This window comes from Phacochoerus africanus, chromosome 8 (assembly GCF_016906955.1).
Source record: "Phacochoerus africanus isolate WHEZ1 chromosome 8, ROS_Pafr_v1, whole genome shotgun sequence".
NCBI classification, from domain to species: Eukaryota; Metazoa; Chordata; class Mammalia; order Artiodactyla; family Suidae; genus Phacochoerus; species Phacochoerus africanus.
This window is the reverse complement of record NC_062551.1, coordinates 14,227,594-14,240,253: the sequence shown is the minus strand read 5'-3', so window position 1 is coordinate 14,240,253 and position 12,660 is coordinate 14,227,594. Positions and strand designations below refer to the sequence as shown.

Below are 12,660 nucleotides of genomic sequence, written 5' to 3'. Positions count from 1 at the left end.
TCCTACCCACTCCGGCCTCTGCCTCAGCCTCTGCTTCAGGGGCACTGACCTAAGGCACCACGGCAGCCCATCTACTGGGCAGGAGCTGTGCCTTCCTGTGTGTGCCGCCATCCTGACTAGGGCCCCCTGGACCGTGGGCTGCACCTTGATTGCCCAGAGGTGTTTGGTTAGGCTTGCACACACATGCACATGTATATGTATAAGTGTATGTGTGTTTGTGTGTGTGTAAACTTGTAAACAAGGAAGCCATTAGACTGAGGTGGCCTTAGTGCCTTCGCAGCCTGCATAAGCAAACCGCAATCTCAACGAACAGCCGGAGCAGCCAACTAGGATTTCCCGAATAATGCAACCCCTTAGGCTCTAGCCAATCGAATAACGTCGTTGCTTTGCCTCTGTCTCTTCTGTACAAAAGTGTTTCCTTATCTACCGTCGGTGGAGGGTTCCTAGCTATTTCAGGTTTGGTGCTGCCCCATTCAAATTGATTTTTTGCTCAAGTAAACTCTTAAAAAAATTTTTTTTGGCTGTGCCCACAACATTCAGAAGTGCCCTGACCAGGGATTGCAGCCATGCCACACAGTGACAATGCCAGGTCCTTAACCCACTAGGCCATAGGGGAACGTTTCTTAAAATTTTTAATATGGCTCAGTCTAGCTTTTACCAACAGATCCATGCATAATGAATGTGTGTTTATATAAATACATATACCTTTTATATTTGTATATACATGTGTGTATATGTGTACACACCCACTTACACACACACTTAGACACACACCACACACCCTTTTGGTTGCTTTTAGGTGGGGCATGAACTCTCCTGTTCCCCAGTCTTCACCCTGCCTTCTCTCTTCAGCTGAGCTCATCACACATTTACAGTTTATAAAATACCTGTGGGACCCTGAGGGCATTCACGGTTTTCATCCCAGTCTTACGCCCCTGTTTGTTGCTTCCTCTTCCTTGTGAGACAAAGAAAAAGTGCCATCTGTTCTCTTTGATCAGCCTAAGTGCCGGGCTGGGGGTGGGTCGTTAGGCCCGCCACCTCATTCAAATCCCCAGAGGATGCTGGGCACGGGAGGGGCACGTAGCCCTTGGCAGGACAGGAGGGCTCACCTCTGCCATCTCGATTTTCCCATCCGCGTTCTTGTCATACTTCTGCATGAACTCCTTCATCTTCTCTCCCAGGTTGTCACTCTTTGACACCTGCCGAAAGACAAAGGGGGCTCATTTTGCTGCTGGGTCCCCTGTGAACCAGGGATCTCTCGCCCTCTCTGGGCAGCAATGGTGGGGAAGCATTTTGCACCCCAAACACGCAGGCAGGAAACCAGGCTGAACCAATGCTCTGCGTCCTCAGGGCTGCACCCTTTGTACCCTTTCCTCTCAAGGCCCCGCCAGATCTAAGTGTTCTCTTCGAAATCTCAGGAACATAATTTTTGAAGAGAACGGCACACGTGGACTCGCCCTGTACCATGTGATGGAACAGGCCGCTCTGCCCCTGGGACCGACTAGACCCTCCACAACCCCATCAGAAGGGTGAGGACTTATTCCCATCACTCGGATATGGGAACTCAGGCCCCAGCATTTTACCGAGGCAGCTTCTCATAGGCCCAGCTTATTGCCAGGCCCCCCAGTAAGTTCGAGGCACTCCTCCAGAGCGAGGGGGAGTCACTCGTTTTCTTCTTTAAAGACGCACTGGCAGCTTCACAATATATTTTGCTCTGGTTTTCTGTCAGGGAGAATATGAAGAGAAAGTTCATATGGCTGGGGTGGGGGTGGAGTGTGATCGTTTAAACAGTCCGCAGATGAAGGTGACTATTGAAAAGGCAAAGAGGAGTTCCTGTCGTCGTGCAGTTGTTAAAGAATCTGACTAGGAACCATGAGGTTGCGGGTTCAATCCCTGGCCTTGCTCAGTGGGTTAAGGATCCGGTGTTGCCGTGAGCTGTGGTGTAGGTCGAAGACGCAGCTTGGATCCCGCGTTGCTGTGGCTCTGGCATAGGCTGGTGGCTACAGCTCCGATTGGACCCCTAGCCTGGGAACCTCCATACGCCGCAGGAGCGGCTCAAGAAAAGGCCAAAAAAAAAAAAAAAGACAAAGAAAAAAAAGAAAAGAAAAGGCAAGAACTTCAAAAGCTCCTTTGCGCTGTCATTGTTCACCTAACCTAGATGGAAGGCCCTCTCGAAGCGCTCAGAGCTTCCCTTGGCTTGGGGCGCAGCTGATGAATCATGTGCATTGGCGAGCTCTTCCTTATCCCTAATCATTGATGAATCAGCTTGGCATTTGATGCCTCTGCTTTGCTGATCTGATGACTTCCTGGTGGGCTGTATGTTTCCTAGGATTGGGCCAAGGAGAAGTCTGTTGTTTTGTTTTGTTTTTAACCTTCAGAACAGGTCTCAATTTGCCCATATGTATTGGTTTATCAATGCGTATTGGTTTACATATACTCATATGCATGACATGGTCCTAGGCCCTTATCACAAACGTGGCATTATATTTAATCTTCAGAGCAGCCCCCATGGGGTTGGTAGCCTGCCCATTTCACACACCAGTGGAGGCTGAGATGAAGGGACTTCTCCTGAGGTCATCAGTTAGAGAGCCAGAATTTGAACTCATAGCTCTGGCTTCCAAGGCCAGTGCTTTTTCTACCCCATAACACCTGGTCTGAGACCCAGTCTGGGATGAGGTTAGTCGAGACTGTTGTTGACAGACTTGAAAATCACCTCTGATGCTGTCTGAGGAAGGGAATGACTAAGAGAAGGATTTCAGATCTGAAGCACTTCATAAAAACACATTCCTCCATCTACCCCACAATCCCAGAACCAGTTGTAAAGCCTGTGTTCGCTGTGATCCAGGCTTCATTATCCTGGTAATGAGGGGTGATGGGGACTGTTGATAAACAAACCCATGAATCACCTCCATCACTTAAGCCCATCTTGGATGTCCTCCCCACCGGGGCGCACTGCCCGGCTTTGAACCAGGAGCTCGGCTGTGGATGTGTGACTCATCTCCCAAAGTGTCCTGCAAAGACTTGCTAAGAAGCAGTGGATGGACCCACAGACACGCAGCAGGGGAGAGCAGAGAGACCCCCTCCCCCCAAAAAAACAACCCACAAGCTGGGGGTAGGGAGTGGACCTGACTCCTTATATTCAAGAAAAGAGACATGGGAATCACAAGAAACTCACTCCAAGCACCTTACCTTCCCCGTATTTCAGACGCTGCCTCCTCTGCCCCAAGAGGCTTTAGCGAGCTCAGTAGTGCCAGGTTGGCACCAGGGGAAACAGTGTGCGTGCTGAGGGGCTGGGACGTGATTTGGAGGCACTGCAGGCAGGCCATAAAGGGCAGTCTGACACCTGCACACGCACAGTCAGCCAGGGCTCTCTGGTTCAGATACTGGTTTGGAGCAACCCTCTGTTTTTCTCGAGGTCCTCGCTGAGGTTCCAGCCTTTGCTGGTCTAGACCAGTGGTTCTCCAGTAGGGACGATTCTGTATCCCCTGCAGGGGACACTTAGCGGTGTCTGGAGACATTTTTGATTGTCGCAGTTTGGAGGGGCTCTACTGGCATCTCATGGGTAAAGGCCAGGATTGCTGCTAATTATCGTGCAATGCTTAGGAGAGCCCCCCCTGCTGCATCATGACAAAGTTACCTGGCCCCAAACATCAGTAGTGGTGAGGCTGGGAAACTCAGTCTCGAATAAAGGCACTTGAAACCCCGTAGGCATCCAATCTCCAGTCTTGACCCCTCTGAGCATCTTAGATAGGCTATGGATTACTCCCTAAGAAAAAATACTTTTCACACACCCAGACGCAAAGTTTTGCAGTTTGCACTTTGTGGTATCCACGAACACCCCTCAATCCCAGGCACCCAAAGATAGTCAGGCAAGACACTCTTTTTAGGGAGTATTCCAGTTTTTAAAAATCCTTTCCAGTAAGAGAAAAACTCCTAAGGGTCAGGACCGGAGGGATGGTAGGCTCCTGATGGAATGCATGACCTAGGACAGACAATGCTCAAAGCCATGGTCAGGATGACAGAAAATCCCAAACAATGGAGAGGGGGCCGGACTCACCATGCCAGAGCCTTTTCTTGCCTTCTCCAGTTCTTGGAAAAAGTTTTCCAGCTCTTTACCTTCAATATACCCATTTCCTGCAATCATAGCAAAAGAAAGAAGCAGTGAGCCTCAGAGCTAAATAGTAAGACCTGTGTTGGGTGGGGTGGGGCAGCCCAGGGCTTCTTGGAGAACTTGTTCTCTTCACTAGTATCATCAAGTACCTGGGCCAGCCCGGGACTGACTGTTAGGGATGCGGGTCCTGCCCTCGGGGCAGCGCAGCCACACAGATCCAAGATTAACAGCCGTTAATCTTGTCTTTGGGGTATACGTTCTGTGGTCAGAGAACACTGGGAGGGACCAGTCGGTATCTGGACCATGTGGGCAGAGGGAGCAGCAGCTGGGAGCTGTCCGTCTCCTGCCAGCTGCACCCGCAGCAGGAACTGGAGAGCTGACAGGGGATAGGTCATTAACCTCGGGGTTTGTCAGCAGGTGGCAAGCCCTGGTCACTAGGGTGAATGAAGTCAGGGCAGAAACTTGGGTCTCTGGGGTAGGAGGGTGTGCTGAGTTGAAGACTGTCCTCCCTGAATCCACATCCACCTGGAACTCGGAACGTGACCTTATTTGGAAAGAGTGTCTTTGCATATGCAAATAGTTAAGAGGAGGTCAGACTAGATGAGAGTGGGTCCTAAATCCAGTGACTGGTGTCCTTATTAGAAGGCCAAATGGAGACATGGAGAGACTTCTAGCCTCCAGGGCTGTGAGAGAATAACTGTCTGTACTCAGTTTGCTGCTCTTTGCTACGGCAGCTCCAGGAAACCAACGAAGAAGACAAGGGTGGAAAGAGAAAGGCCGACCAGGTCCCAAGGTCGATGCCTGACTTGCAAGATCACAGACGTAGTAAGAAGTCCTTTAGGCTTTTAGCACTTGAACCCAGAAGACCTAGAACCCAGGGTGAACAGAGTCCATGGCCAAGGTCACTGGTCTCTCTGTACTGGGGCGGAGGGGGGGAGTCATTTGTAGTAGGAAATCAGACAGGCCTAAGGCAGTGCTCCCTGGACTGCTTCAAATTAGAATCTCCTAGCATCTTTTTTAAAATAATAAAGGAAGGTCTGACTCCCACTCCCAAACATTGTGATGTAATTGGTTCAGGGCATGAACTCAGCATCATGATTTTTTTTTTTTTTTTAAAAAAGCTCCCTAGGTGATTGCCATATATATAGCAAGGTTTGGAAACCACTGGCCTAAAGTCAAGTTCCAAATCTGATCTAAAGCAGCTGGGCAAGTTTCCCATGGAGAATATTCAACTTGAACAGCAAAGGGAGATGGTAGCTCGCTTCAAGGGCAAATAGTTACAAACTAAGCATAGAAAATAAAGAAGTATTTACCTTTGGTGGAGGCTTTGTGGAGGTGGAGGGGACTGCGGGGGTGCAGGTAGGGTGTATGTTCTTTCTAGCCTCTCCCCCCAGTGCCTCCTGAGAATTTACATTTGGAATGAATAACCTTAGTGGCCCCTCTAGTGGGGAAGATGCCGCAATGACTAGTGTATGGAGAGAAGCAGGTGAGATTAAATTATGGTTTTTTTTAATGGCTGTGCCTGTGGAATATGGATGTTCCTGGGCCAGGGATTGAACCTGAACTGCAACTGTGCCGGGCACTGGGGGTCTAACCCACACCACCTCCGTGACCTGAGCTGCTACAGTCAGGTTCTTAACCCACTGCACTAGAGTGGAAACTCCTCAATTATGTATTTTTAGTTGTGCAGAAAGATAGGATTGTAATTGCTGGGAGGTTAGGGGGAGATGAGACTTGAGTTTTTCCCCTTCGGCTAGAGTGGTCATCTTTCTTCTGGGATATTCTGCAAAGCTTACTGGGAGAGCTGGAATTTCCTGAGCGTATGCCCACTGCCTGCGGGGCCAGCTGGAGTCCGGGAGGGAGGGTGTTCCAGGCAAATGGGGTTGTCCAGCTTATGGTGCCTCTGAGTTGGAGGAGCAAGTACTTTTTCTCGCCCCGTCACTCCCTGCTGTGATCTGGCTATTCCTCCATTTCTCAGGCAAGAAGCTGAGCTCAGCTCTGGGGCCGGGAGCAGCTTCAGAAGCCAGAGGCCGGCATCGGAGGTGCGGCCCGTGCTTACACCATGAGCGTGCACTGGCCTTCAGCGTAGCAGAGGCCTCAGAAGCGGGCTGGGGCTGGGCGGACAGTGAGGCAGTGCGTGTGAGTCTGTTTCTTGAGTGTAATTAGGAGGCAGGCAAAATGACCACGAGGGCTCCCTGTACAGGGTGGGCAGGGAAGGCCTCGCTGAGAAGGCCCAGCTACTAGCAGAGGCAGGGACGGGAGGCCAGAAGCTGGGCCAGTGTCCCTGTGGGAGAAACCCCCCCCTGAATCTGGCTTGAGCAGCCTGGGCAGCAGGAGGCTCCCTGAGGCTGGATGAGCCCCTCTTGCCAGGCGAGGAATCCTGCCACCACCTTGCTCTGTGCAAAGGGACAGAAATGTGGTACCACAGGCCACTATTTTTTTCAGGTGAACAACAGTTCGGCATGTGGCCAGAACTCAGGGAGCTATAGCCAAGTATAGACATAGGCCTGTTTACCAAGAGCATTTGATGGTGCACTGGTGTGAGGCAGCCAGGCAAGATCAGCCGGAATCTACCAGTTGAAGGGAGAGCGTGGGGAGCAGAGATTCGATAGGCAGCCAGGCGCTGTCGGGCCCAGACACCTTCCATCCCTGGGGGAACAGGCCTTTGCTACTTCGGCTTCCCTCTGAGCAACTCCCCACCTATCACCCAGGAGGCACTGCATATCGAAGGCGGGAATAAGGACAGGGAGGCCCACCTGCTCCCAGGGAGCATCAGCACTAAGCAAATGGTTTACTTTTTCTGTGACGGCCTTACAGGGGGGTGGGTGATTGGCCACCAGGCAGATCTCACGCGGCTGGGCATTGAGAAAGATGTGGTTACCATAGCAACCATCACTCCAAACCTCGGTATCAAATCACAGCCTGTGGACCTCAGGGAAAGGGCTGAATGGAGCCAGGGGCCCTCCATCCTTCTTTGTGCCAGGCTTGCTACCATTCTTCACCAGCACCATGCCCTGGTTTCCCCAAATTTTGAAGTGAGACACTTCTTTACACTTTTTAGTCTGCTCACAGGCATTTGGAAGGTCTTGAACAAAGCGGAAAGCGGCTTGTTTCTCATTGCAGTTTGTATGTACAGTTTTCCTGAGAGTTGAACAGTTAAGAGGAACCCGAGTAAGAATTGTAATGCTACAACTCTGTGATTTTCCATGTGATGCTGAGCAAGTCAACCTTTCCGAGTCTCAGTTTCTCGATCTCTAAAACGGGTGTAACTATGTATGCTCAAAACCATTTATGCTTTTTTTTTTTCCCACTTATGGAGCCATTGTGACAGCCATGCAAGGTAAGGCTGTGAAAGCATTCTGGAAAATGTGAAATCTCACATAAACAGAAAGCATCATTTTTAATATCCTGTGCTCTTATTCCATGTTTAAACCACTTTAAACTGTGAGCTTAATTCATGACTGGAAACCCTTTAGCCCAAAGAGTTCCAGCACACCTGCAGCTTCAGGGTGCTGGTTTTCAGCCCAGGCTTTGTCTTAGAATCACCTGGGACGTTTTCAGACCAGCACAGCCATCTGGCCCCCACCCTCAGAGCTCCTGATGTAATTGATGGGGTGGTGGCGTGGTGCTCGTGGCCACGAGGTCAGAGCCCTCTGGGTGATTCTGATGTGCAGTCAGGATCAAGGACTGTAGAGTGGCCGCGTCTCAGATTTTAAGGTGTTCAGGAAGTACCGGGTGAAGCTGATTAAAATGGAGAGTCTTGGAGTTCCCATCGTGGCTCAGCGGTTAACGAATCCGACTAGGAACCATGAGGTTGCGGGGTCGATCCCTGGCCTTGTTCAGTGGGCTAAGGATCTGGCGTTGCTGTGAGCTGTGGTGTAGATCACAGACGCGGCTCAGATCCCGCGTTGCTGTGGCTCTGGCATAGGCCAGTGACTACAGCTCCGATTAGACCTGTAGCCTGGGAACCTCCACATGCCGCGGGAGTGGCCCTAGAAATGGCAAAAAGACCAAAAAAAAAAAAAGGAGAGTCTAATTCTGTAGGCCTGGAGTAGGAGAGCTTGCGGTTCAGAGTGTGGTCGGTGGAACCATGGCATTGGGATTCCCTGGAATTTGTTAAAAATGCAGAATCCCAGGCCCCACCTTAGACGTGCTGACCAGAAGCTGCATTTTAACAGTGTGGGAGCATGAACATCAGAGAACCACGGCTTTTGAACGTGAGCACCTTCTCCCTAGAGAGACCGTGCCTTCGGTTGAGGTCGGCGGGGGCGGCGGAGGGGGGCTGGTGTGAACGCCAGGAGGGTAGGACAGGTGACAGCGGAACCTCTTTCAACACGAGGGGCCTGGCCCAGCGCTCCACAGAGCAGTGGGTCGGTGTCAGTTTCGCGGGGAGCTTGTTAGAAATGCAAATTCCCCGCCAACCCCAGACCTACTGAATCTGAATCTTTGGGAGCAAGGCCGGAAATCTGCATAGGAACTGGTCCCTCTTTGCGCTCAAGTTTGAGCATCCAGGGCCAAGGCCACATGGTGCCCACCAGGCGGCGTTCCTCTGTGATGCGGGAATTAGAGGAATCAGGGTGGGGGTTATGCAATTTCCACCTCTTTGTGAACCGAACAAGAAAGTGTTTGTGAGGCCAGGCCTCTAGGCCTCCGGGCTGGAGGTTTAGGGAAGGGCACATGGCCCTCTACCCTCCAGCCCGAGTTCCTCTGCAACAAATGCCACCTTTTGGGGGCAAGGCACTGGCTTCCTCAGGCTCTGCTTCAACATCATTAAGACTTTGCACAGTTCACGCCATTTACAAAGAGCTGCCCACTCCCTGCCCCCTCCGGTCTTCAGGTCTCTGCCAGGTGAGCAGACGGGGGTTGTCGACCTCATGTGAGAGAGGGGCTTGAGGGGAGAGGGACTGAGTCACAGCTAACCGCCTGTGTGCCTTCTCCTCCCTCCGGGGACGGCCTCTGTCCTTGTCTGTATTTGTTTTCATTTCTCTCTTTGTCAGTAGACTCTCTCTCTCTCTCTCTCTCTCTCTCTCTCTCTCTCTCTCTTCTGCCAGAGGCTCTTGGGGTGGGCGGGGGGGCAGTGCGAACAGCTCCTGGATGAATGTTCAGACACTTGACTTTTCATCTGTGTTTCTGGGCTCTGCTGCTTCTGGCACAGTGGCTCCGGAGCTGGGCTGGGTCCCCTGAACCTGTGGATATCTGGCAGCCTAGTGCTGGGCCGACTCCCAGGCGTGGAGGAGGCCAGAAGGATGGGGCAGACGGGGCGAGGGAGGAGGGGAGAGGGCCAGAGCCAGAGGCCCCAGATGGGACGGCTGGGCGAGGAGGGATCTGATGCGATGGGCCAGGACAGCCCCCAGGCCAGAGGCTGGCTTCCTGAAGAACTGCTCTATTAATTTCCGCTCCCTGAGTGTTGGAAGAGATTTCCCCGAAGGGTCTCCTTAGCCCTGGAAACCTCCCCCAGGGGCTCGGCTGGTGAAACCACTAGAGGGAAATAAACAAGGCGAGAAAGGCCGGGGTGTGGGATCGCTGGGCTGGTGGCTGCCCTGGCGAGGCGGGCTGGAGCATCTTGTTTGTGAAAACGTCCCGGCAGCTGCCTCCCCAGGGAGCCCCGGCTCTTCTCAGAAACAGCTGCCCTGCCCACCCCCCTCACCCCCCCAGGCTGGCACAGTCACCCTCCAGGAGGCCGGGCGTGGGGCATGAGGTCTGCGCAGAGGGCACCCAGCACAGGGCTGGCCCGCTGCAGACACTGGACACCGGAGGGCGCTGTTGGCAAAACAAGTGGGAGATTGGGCAGTGAAAACGGAACTGGGGTGGGGGACTAATTCCTAGGGTTTACCCCAGGGTTGGGGGTGGCGCAGGAGGTTGCCCCCAAAAGAGCCCCAAATCCTGATGGACCCCACAGAGAAGCGCAGGGTTAAAAGAAAGCCTTTATCAGACAACTCCAGCTCCCTCCTGGCACCAGACCCCTCTGACGTTAACGCCCCAAGAAGCCATCATATTTATAAATCCTATAATTATCTTATGAATAGCACAGTTGTATGGCAGAATAGCAATTAGAGTATTTGCGTAAATGCTTACTATGTAGTGGATATTCTGTAACCCTGTCTGGGCAGGTCTTTGCAGTATTCCCAAAGCCTTCTTCATTCAGTTGCAGTGCAAGCCGCCCAGGCCTCTCTCCACCTCCGAGAGGCGCTCTTGTGCGGACTTCCTCCCCCTCCCCTACCAGGGACACAAACTCAGCAGTGACCAGTGCTCTGGAAGGGCCTGCCTGGGCCCTTGTGGTCTGGCCGGTGTCCCCTGGTGGCGGGTGGGTAGGTTTGGAGGAAGCTTCTGTTAGGACCCCTGGGTATAAGGAGGAGAGGGGAGGGAAAAACTGGCCTTCCTCAGTTCTTGGAGGCCCTTCCTGTCCCTGATTTTAAAGTCCTTGGGGCCACATCCATAAGGAAAAAGACTCAGTCTCTGTGCAAGGCTTTGAGAACCCCCTGCATCACCAGAGCCACCTGGAGGCAGACAAAAGACCTATAAAACTCTGGGTAGATTCCCACACCTGCAGATGGATATGCATGTTTTTGCGGGGGAGGGGAAGGTGCCCATAAAATTATTTTCTTCTAGCGTTTTTTATCATTTTGCTGATTACACGAGAAATACACGAACCTGTAAAAGTTGCAAACACTATGGAAATTAACTTAGAAAGTTAAAGAAAATGCCTTTTATGTCATCACTCTGCAGAGAGGACGACCACCATTGCTGTTCTTTCAAGTATTTTCCAGCATACACGTTTCATTAATAGCAAAAGTGGGCTCATAGTATAATCAGGTCTTGCTACAATTAAAAAAAAGTCTTAATACATCTTGGACATTTTTCCATGTCCGTACTCATCTCAATCCCATCTCAATCCCATTGGTTGTGTAATATTCCACTGTAGACATAAGCAGGGTTTAGTTTTCTGTTCCCCAGGGAAGCGCATTCTTTCTCAAATATTCAGTATCTCAAAAAGTTCGGTACTAGGCCCCCTCATTCATATAACTTGATGCATATGTATGAGTGCACCCCCAAAGGATAGACTCTTGGGGTGAGTGGGCTTCCCTGCGTGGTCTTTGAGTGTCTGCTGGCCTCTGGGAGCGAGAACATCTCCGCAACTGCAGGTACTTGCAAAGGCCAAGGGCGAAACGCGCCTCCTGGTTGTCAGCAGAATAGGAGCCTGGTGGCCGTGTGGTCAGAACCACAGAGAGGCCAGTGTGAGCTCTGAGCTGCGCATCGCTCTGATGCCTGCATCTTGCAGAGTGAGAACGTTCCTGACAAAGAAGTGGCCAGGAAACAACAGAACAGTGGACCCCAACCTGCAGAGCACGTGAGGCTCACTCCGAGCATGGAGGGCATGAGCCCCAGGCCCCACCCGGCTCATAGGGTGCACTCTGCTGTCCTCCCCACCTCCACCTTGGGAGATGACACCTGAACCCTTCCAAGTGCATGGCCTTGGCTGACACTGAGGAGGAGACCCCAGGACTCTTGGGTCCCCCCACCTCCTCTCTTGGCCCTGTGATCTTATGACAAGAACGTTCCCTCTCTGAGTCCCAATTTCACGCTGTCTAAACCTCTGCCCCTTCCCCTCTCCACCGCAAGGCTGATGATAATTTGGAAAATAATCTAAGTCTTTGGGCAAAGTCACCAGGATGAGGCCTCTTCCTCCTGGTTAGAGATGCACCGAGGTAGGGTCAGATCCCCCACCCCAGCTCCACTCTCCTCGGAGTCCAGCTTCTCCTGTGGACTCCTTGGTTCTGTTTACTAGGGGATGGGTTGGTGCTCCCCCCCGCTGGTGGCTGTGACTAATTGGGCTCCAGCGAGCTCACTCCAGGGACCCAGAGAGCTGTGAAGGAGAGTCCCCCCAGAGCTCTTTAGCTCTGTGAGTGGCAGGGGAACTCTGAGAATCAGGGAGAAACCCTGAGATGAAAACAGAAGCCAGAGTGAGCAAGAGGAGGGCCTTGGGGAGGAAGGGGAGCTCCCTGGCAGCCTTGGGAGTTCAGGAAGGGACAGGTAGGGAGGGGCCAGGGCAAGGTGGCCCACAGCCTAATTCTGGGGCCTTTCATGGAATTTCAGTCTGGCTATATTCTCATTTTCCCAAGTCACCTCTGCACCATCTTTGGCTTTTTACTCCTCTTTGCCTGCCTTCTCCATCAGGTCTACGGTCCCTCTCTGGGGCTTTCCCGAAGAGGTGAGCTGAGGTCAGTGGGACACAGTGGGGGACAAGGAAGCCAGGAGCAGTCTCTCTTCCCTAGCAGGAGGGAGCCCGAGGTACAGCGTTTGGCGGGCTGCAGTGACTCTCGGGCCTCCTTGTAGCTTAGCTAGGCTCTAGCCATACTGAGGACCCCGTTTCTGGTATTAAAGGAACCTCCCATCCCCTCCGAGGCTGGGTGGGGGGCTCTTCCATGAATGAATGGGAGGGAAAGCAGGTGTCCAGACACCGGAGGGGGGGGCGGGTAAACTCTGGCGGGGAACCAGCTTCTTCCCCAGCCCCCATCTCACTCCTCGACCTCAGGGAAGTCACACTTGTA

General features: G+C 52.4%; 1 protein-coding gene across 1 annotated transcript in view; it reads right to left on the bottom strand.

Moving 5' to 3' along the window:
- The window catches only part of CALB2 (calbindin 2), a 28,109-nt gene that overhangs the window by 13,516 nt on the left and 1,933 nt on the right, over positions 1 to 12,660 (bottom strand). The window contains exons 2-3 of the mRNA XM_047792977.1: positions 4,058 to 4,134; positions 1,110 to 1,199 (exon numbers count right to left, since the gene is read on the bottom strand). Coding sequence (XP_047648933.1) covers positions 1,110 to 1,199; positions 4,058 to 4,134 — 167 coding nt within the window. The remainder of the gene's footprint in view (positions 1 to 1,109; positions 1,200 to 4,057; positions 4,135 to 12,660) is intronic.